Raw genomic sequence first — 8,681 nt, 5'->3', positions numbered from 1 at the left:
AATCCCAGGCAATTCCCATTGTACAGCGCTACGGAATCTGATGGCGCTATATAAATAATAAAATAATAAACAATAATAATAATGTGCTGTGTGTGGCATTGCAGGGGTTAATCCAATTTATACTCCATGCCAGGCAGAGCATGCAAAGAGTTAAAATAGCTAAGTAAGATTTAAAATGGGGGGAAAAAACTGCTTCATTTTTGTTAGTTATTTAATTGTGCAAAAATCTCATGTGCCAGTTCTGCTTTAAAGGAATTAGCGCCTCAGTGATTAACCCTGTCATTGTTTTCTATGGCAAAGCTGGTCTATGTGTATTTATTAGGTGCAGTCCATTGTGAGGACTCAGATGGAAGGGAGGTCTCGGGAGGAAGGAATGTTGCACCCTGTAAACATCCCATATGATTGGGATCCCAGATCTTCCATACAAGGAAACAGTGCAGTGTCAGAGGGAGGAGGGGACCGGGCCATCCCAAAAGAACAAAGCCAATGGGTCTGCAGCAAATCAGCGAGAGGAAGGAAACTTTGTACCGCTGCAAACTTTTTGTATGGGTGTTCCGGAGTGTGGCACCACACCCCTTCCAGCTAGAGGGCTCAGTAATCAGGAAAAGATCCTGCAGTACAGGAACATCCCAAGCCCGTGCCTGCAAGCAACCAAATTAAAGGGAACCTCTTCTATTTCACAGAATGGCTACCAAACGCGTTGTTCTCACAGGCCCCCCGCCATGGGGATTCAGACTGATTGGAGGGAAGGATTTTGACCAGCCTTTAACCATTTCAAGGGTAAGTCTTGCTCAGCCCATTCATTGTGTTCTGGTATTAGCTAGGAGCAATGTGGGGTGTTACCCTGTGACTAGTCATGGAACGCACACATATGGATATTCAATGGGATTTCCATGCGTTCTGATATGGGTGATCACACGAAAGGGTTAACATTCTACAAATCGTTTCTTCCGACTCTTGTATAGAATTCCAATCCTAGCTCAATGGCTTTGGGAAATATGTATTTTGATATTTGGATGTTTGTAAGTCGATATTAATATACAAATAAGGTTGTGATGGGTTGTTGGTGTTTATTTTGCTTATACAGTCACACATCTGCCATCAAAGTAAAACGATCAGATTTTATTTCTAAAAGACCTACACCACTCCCTGGCTGCTTAATAGTTAACTGCAGATCCACACTGCTTGCCTGCAGGTATCAGTCACACCTTAAGCCACAGGACTGCCCCTCCACCTTCCTGTATGGTTTATAGCAGGAAGAAGTCAGGTAATTACATGGCCTCTATTCACTTATTCATTTTACTAAAGAACACATTTTTATGTCTAAATACTGCCGTTCAGATTTAAGTTTACTACAATCTGGTGCCTAATAAAAAAAATAAAATTAAAAAAATGGAATAATGCAATTTCTAGCAGGAAATTCACTGAAACATAGATTGTTGGAATTCACTCGGACAACAAATTGAAGGCCAATATAATTGAGCTGAAAATGTGGTTGATTTGGACAACTTTTTCCTATTCTCGGGCAAAATTTAAGGAAAGATACTGACCGCCATGTCTTTCAAACAGATAATTAAGAAGGTTGTTTTGGGGGGGTGGGGGGGGGGGGTGTTAAGTTGAGATAAATATGTAAATTAGAATGTTGCTTTTTCCTTGTTTAATCTACATCCACCGACACTCAGAGCTTCAGAAATGCTAATACTTTACAAATAATGTTACTGATCATCTGACAGTTAAACTAACCGTCACAAAATCTAATTTCATTATATATTTGCCCAGACGTCACATTAACCCCTTAAGGACCAAACTTCTGGAATAAGATGGAATCCTGACATGTCACACATGTCATGTGTCCTTAAGGGGTTAAACAGAGATTCCTAATGCCTGAATTAATTATTGATTTGACTTCAATGCTTCACAACTACAGTGCCGAAGGTTACCCATCACAGATTTGAGAATCTTATAGCTATTCATACAGGGCCGGATTAACATAGGGGCTGATGGAGCTGCAGCTCCAGGCACCGGGCCATGTAATAGGCCCATTGATAAAAATAAAAATAAAAAAAGTTTGACTTTTTTTTTTAAATACACTACTCCTAGGGTTGTGACCTGGCCGGTATTTATTTTAGGCTGCCTGGCCAGTGCCAATATTGCAGTATTACCGGCATATATACCAGCACGGACCCTTAGGGGTCGCTGTGTGTGTGGAGAGAGGCAGGGATAGGAAGTTACAGCATATACCTGCATCTCTCTACTCACTGATCCGCAGGGGGAGCAGCTGCACAGCACAGAGTGTCTAGACAGCAGCCCCCAGCCTGCAGAGACAGCCTACAGCTCAGGGAAGTAAGGGATGGGGGTAAAGGCTGCAGGGAGGCATGGGGATGCTGAGACACTTGGGGACACTTGGAGACATGGGGACACAGACACACATGGGGACACTGGGAGACATAGGAATACTGAGACACCAGGGACACAGGCTGGGAGACATGGGGATACAGACACACATGGGGACACATGTGGACACTGAGACATGGGGAAACAGACACACATATGGAGACTGAGACACTAAGTACACCATGTCCTTAGAGTCTTAGTGTACCCATGTGTCCCTAGTGTCTATGTGCCCATGTCTCCCTGTGTCCCCATGTCTCCCAGTGTCTGTGTCCCCATTTCTCCCAGTGTCCCCAAGTGTCTCTGTGTCCCCTAGTGACATGGTGACACTAGGAGACATGGGGACACTGGGCAAAATGTTATTTTATTGTAAAACTGCAGATCCTTATTGCTTTGTCAGCCTCCGGATGCCAAGTGTAGCACATAAAAATTATTTGCAGGTTCCCTGTGTTCATTCAAGTTACACCTTTTCAAGCTAATTGGTTATAATAATGTGTGTGTATATATATTCTCTAAAACAGAATATAAAAACAAAACACATTCATTTTCTGAATGATATGCATTTAAAGTCGGATATAAAATGTAAATGAATACATCTGCAAACCTGATTCATGTTGTCATTCAGAAGCAACAAAGCGGTCAGTGTACTGTAAGAAATGGTTAACATGCGTTTTTATAGGGAAAACCTAAACCCCATAACTACTACATCTAATTGCAGTGGTTATGGTGTAAAAGCATCTTTGCCAAGAGCGCTTCATTTTTGACAAAACACTCAAATTATAACCCAGGTTGAGGAATCCACAATAATAATAAATAAAATAAAAAAAAGAAATAACGACATTACACACAGGTAAGGGGAACCTGTTTCATTATGACATTATTTAAAAATTATAAATCAGGAAAAAACTGTTTCCTCCTGGACAGAGGATGATCTCACCACTGTGGGATCTGAGGAAACCGTTCTGGTGTTGTATGTGCTATGTAAGAAAGGTGAACTCAGAGAATTGAGATTCTGGCAAGCCCAGACAGAGACGTGATCTTGAATTGAGTAACTAGACATTATGTAATTTAATCATAAATCCTTAAACTTAAAAAAAAATTGACATTTCAATCAAGCACTACTTTTCCACTTCCAAAATAGTGAAGTCAAAGCACAGCTGACTTGGATACTCCTTTTTGTTTAGCTACTCTGGCCTTAAAGGAACACTATAGTATTAAAAATAGACATTCCTAACACTACAGTGTTTGGACTATCTTTTAGTGTCCCCGGCCCCTCCCTCTGGATAAATAAGGTATTTAAACTTACCTTTTCTCCCTCACTGCATTGGTCTGCCTCCATGGCTGAGATGATCAGTCTTGATGATCTCAGCCAATCCAATGCTTTCCCATATAAAAGCATAGGGAGACTATTGCACATGTGTGGCAAAACACCACACTGCACCAATCAGCATCTCCTCATAGAGCATTCATTGCCTCCATGCAGAGCGCGGAGACGATGATTGTAGGTGCTGCACACTGGACTAGGAAGTACCTCTAGTGGCAGTCTGAGTGACTGGCACTAGAGGTGTTACAAACTGGCAATGTAAATACTGCCTTTTCTATGAAAAGGCAGTGTTGACAGTGCTAACACTGCTGGGACTTGATATAGACAAAAGAACTACTACATTAAGCTGTAGTGTTTCTGGTAACTATACTGACCCTTTAAATTTGAAATTCACTTTGACTTCTCCACAATTTGTAGTTTAGTAAATAGCTTGGTATAGTGTGAAATGTCAGAAATTCAGAAAGAGCAGCATATCCAAACTGAAAACAAAGCTGAATTATTTATTTTTTCTTTCTATGCTGTACGCTGACAAAACATGACTGCTCATTCCCCAACAGACAGAGATTATCTGACTTCATAAATGCCATTGCGCAAGAAGGTCTAGTTTGTACACAAGAAAAATGTCTCAACAAATATGCTTTGCAGCAAGACATCTGATGATAATTATAATAAAAATGTTAGTGTTGTTATAGATCTGAGGAAGAAAGCACTCTGGGGTCCTTATTGAGTTTGGTTGCTAGTTGTCTGTTATCTGACAATCTGCCGGCAATGTTGAAATCCCCTTGCTGGGCGTTCTGGTAATTAAAGTGCACAAGAGTGCATCCTTTTTAAAACATAGCAGCTGTCTATTCTGTGTGTGTCTGTATGTTCTGTATAAATATATATATTTTTTTGAGATGCAACGCAAACTGGTAATTGCAAATCCCAGGCCAACAGAGTCAAACTGTAAAAAAAATACCTGACTTGGAGGTCTCTCCAAATATACTACTTTTGACCTGTGTTTTTACAATTGCCTCCCCAGTTCATCCATTCATCTAAAATCGTAAAGTGACACTGAACAGTCGAAAGACATGAAATCGATTTGAAGAAAATTCCCCCAAAATTTGATAATCCCTCGGCTAATTATATAATTAGAGGGCAAACTTTCAGGATCCATGGGTCCATATTTTGGGAAAATAAAGTATATTGTCATTCCCAAAATTGTACAATAAAAACGTTATCTCTACGTATTTATTATATTGAAACAATGAAGGAATGTGTAAAAATTGCTTTTTATATTTTATGCCAATGCAGTTTGGTTTTGCTGTAGTGTTGTTGGGTGGGGATGAAAAACATTGCAATTCTGCGGCAAAATTCTAGAGGTGGGGGGCGGGGCCTGACAACGGTACCGAGCGGTCGCACATTGCTGCAGCTCCCGCTCGGATTTCTACAATCCGGCCGATCTGAGGGCATCCGACACCAACCTGGGAATCTCGGTCTGAGTCCGGGACAGACAGCCGACACTGCCGATGCCGTTCTTCCACACGCCCAGCTCAAAAACACGATGCCGAGGCGGCAAGGCCTACCACGCGGGCGGACGGCAGAGAGACTCAGGGGAAGGAGTTTGGCCCTGGGGAGCACCAGACCTAGACGACTGGTACCTTAACCTGCCACACACAGGTGAGATGGGGCGCAAATCTCAGAAGCTACCCACACATACCCCTAAGCCACAGCGCGACATAAGCCAGATGCTACAGGCCCCAGGCGCAACGCGGCCCAGACGCTTCACCACCACCCTCAGAGGAGGAAGACCCAACAGATAGCCCACCGCTCACTCACGGGTAACAGAGGAAAATGCCCCAGCATCCAGGAGCGATATCCAGGCTATGCTGACAGGCCTACAGCAGAACCTCAAGCAAATGTGGGAGGCTGACCTGGCAGCGCTGAAAGGTGATGTGCTTGCAGTGACAGCACGTACACAAGCCACCGAAACGGTAGTGGGGACCTTACAACAGGGCCTACAAGAGCTGGAGGAGAAAGTACAAAAAATGCACACCACTCAGACTACCCTATCTAGACAAGTCAACCAGATGGACGACAGGGGGAGACGCAAAAACGTCAAAATCAGGGGGGTGCAGGAATCCGTACTGCTGGAGGAACTACCACATTTCATCAGACGCCTCGTAGCCGCACTACTCCCGGCCAGACAAGCCAAAACCTTCCTATTCGATGGAATATATAGAATTGCAAAATCCCCGCAAGCACCTACTGCAGCCCCACGAGACATCATACTACGGTGCCAGTCCATGTCAGACAAGCTAGGACTCTTAGCAGCGCTACAGGGAAAGACACCTCTGGAATTTGAGGGTTGCCGACTATCATTCTTCCAGGACTTGAGCAGAGCCACACTACTATGGCGTAAGAAAATGCAACCACTTACTAAACCACTCCACGCAGCAGGCATCACATAGAAACATAGAAACATAGAATGTGACGGCAGATAAGAACCATTCGGCCCATCTAGTCTGCCCAGTTTTCTAAATACTTTCATTAGTCCCTGGCCTTATCTTATAGTTAGGATAGCCTTATGCCTATCCCACGCATGCTTAAACTCCTTTACTGTGTTAACCTCTACCACTTCAGCTGGAAGGCTATTCCATGCATCCACTACCCTCTCAGTAAAGTAATACTTCCTGATATTATTTTTTAAACCTTTGTCCCTCTAATTTAAGACTATGTCCTCTTGTTGTGGTAGTTTTTCTTCTTTTAAATATAGTCTCCTCCTTTACTGTGTTGATTCCCTTTATGTATTTTAATGTTTCTATCATATCCCCCCTGTCTCGTCTTTCCTCCAAGCTATACATGTTAAGACCCTTTAACCTTTCCTGGTAAGTTTTATCCTGCAATCCATGAACCAGTTTAGTAGCCCTTCTTTGAACTCTCTCTAAGGTATCAATATCCTTCTGAAGATAGGGTCTCCAGTACTGTGTACAGTACTCCAAGTGAGGTCTCACCAGTGTTCTGTACAATGGCATGAGCACTTCCCTCTTTCTACTGCTAATACCTCTCCCTATACAACCAAGCATTCTGCTAGCATTTCCTGCTGCTCTTTTACATTGTCTGCCTACCTTTAAGTCATCAGAAATAATCACCCCTAAATTCCTTTCCTTTAGATGTTGAGGTTAGGACTCTATCAAATATTCTGTACTCTGCCCTTGGGTTTTTACGTCCAAGATGCATTATCTTGCTCTTATCCACATTAAATGTCAGTTGCCACAACTCTGACCATTTTTCTAGTTTACCTAAATCATTTTCCATTTGGCTTATCCCTCCTGGAACATCAACCCTGTTACATATCTTAGTATCATCCGCAAAAAGACACACCTTACCATCAAGACCTTCTGCAATATCACTAATAAAAATATTAAAGAGAATGGGTCCAAGTACAGATCCCTGAGGTACCCCACTGGTGACAAGCCCAAGCTTTGAATATATTCCATTGACTACAACCCTCTGTTGCCTGTCACTCAGCCACTGCCTTACCCATTCAACAATATTGGAATCCAAACTCAAAGATTGCAGTTTATTGATAAGCCTTCTATGTGCAACAGTGTCAAAAGCCTTACTGAAATCTAGGTAAGCAATGTCTACTGCACCACCCTGATCTATAATTTTAGTTACCCAATCAAAAAAATCAATAAGATTAGTTTGGCATGATCTCCCTGAAGTAAACCCACGTTGTCTCTGATCTTGAAATCCATGTGTTTTTAGATGTTCAACAATCCTATCCTTTAACATGGTTTCCATCACTTTCCCCACTACTGAAGTAAGGCTTACTGGCCTATAGTTGCCCGACTCCTCCCTATTACCTTTCTTGTGAATGGGCACAACATTCGCTAACATTCGCTAACTTCCAATCACCTACAAGTGGTCCACTCCGGGAACCCTGTGGGTTACCAAAGACAACAAGCATTATAAGGTCATGGACCCCTCCGAAGGACCTGCTCTAATGGCAACACTGGGACTCCTAACTCCGACGACAACCTCACCGCCGCAACCAGGCCACCGACCCAGGAGTGTGGAGGTGCCAACAACGGCAGCAACAAGACCCCGTGGAGACACCAAGACCTGAAATACCGCGCCGGGTCTGAGACCCTTGGACTATTATTGAACTCTCTCAATAACAAAGTTAGCAATGTTTGCAGACCTCTATATTTCTGGTCCACCTCCTTTTTAGTTGCAATAAGATAATGACCCGTTGGAGGCTTCACCAACTGGCCCTGGTGACCCTCTTTCCCCCCCCCCCCCCCCGCCCTAGGGTAACAGGGCATTTCAAGCAAGGGAGCTCTACATAATAGATACTCTAATGACCTCACACAGAGGCTTTTACTCACCTCCCACTCACCCAGACATCTACTAGACTCGAACACTCGTTACCTCGCGCTTACACATAGCCACCTTCATCACTGTAAATAGCCATGCCACACAGCGCACCTCCGGTCCAGGCGATAACCATGCAGCTCCTACAAGAAGGTATAACAGAAATAGACCGAAACCACATAGGGAGCCACTAAGGGAAACGTCACAGCGCCCCACACACCAAACGCGGCTCTAGCCCTGGACCCCATATGGAGCATCATTCTTACACAGATATCAGGGATCGGGTGGGATTTGACCTACACAGGGAAAGACATACAGGACGCTACACGCCCCACACGCTAGATGTCTCCAAAGTACTCGCGCTGGCACACATAGACGGGTATATATTCCCCTACACTCTCACCAGTTAAGGCCCTCGATACAACATTTCAGCCCACTAAATTTTAAAAAATGTGCGAAGTGTTCCTCACCAGTTTATACCATGTTGAAAATTTTTATGAGCCATGTTCACACATATGCGGAATTACCAACATGTTTGTTTTTTCCACCGCACGCAAAAATAAAGATTTACAAAAATTCTAGAGGTGGAATAGCTGACATTTGATAT

General features: G+C 43.3%; 1 protein-coding gene across 3 annotated transcripts in view; it reads left to right on the top strand.

The window, feature by feature from the left end:
- Positions 1-497: 497 nt before the first annotated feature.
- Positions 498-8,681, top strand: part of PDLIM1 (PDZ and LIM domain 1) — a 45,763-nt gene continuing 37,579 nt past the window's right edge. The window contains exon 1 of one of the 3 annotated variants that reach the window (XM_063434214.1): positions 498-780. In XM_063434214.1, the coding sequence (XP_063290284.1) occupies positions 685-780 (96 nt within the window). In that variant the 5' untranslated portion in view covers positions 498-684. The remainder of the gene's footprint in view (positions 781-8,681) is intronic. The other 2 variants (XM_063434216.1, XM_063434215.1) reach the window with 2 other exon arrangements.

Source organism: Pelobates fuscus, chromosome 10 (genome assembly GCF_036172605.1).
Source record: "Pelobates fuscus isolate aPelFus1 chromosome 10, aPelFus1.pri, whole genome shotgun sequence".
In the NCBI taxonomy this organism is placed as follows: domain Eukaryota; kingdom Metazoa; phylum Chordata; class Amphibia; order Anura; family Pelobatidae; genus Pelobates; species Pelobates fuscus.
The sequence above is the reverse complement of the archived record's forward strand: the minus strand, read 5'-3'. Positions and strand labels throughout refer to the sequence as shown.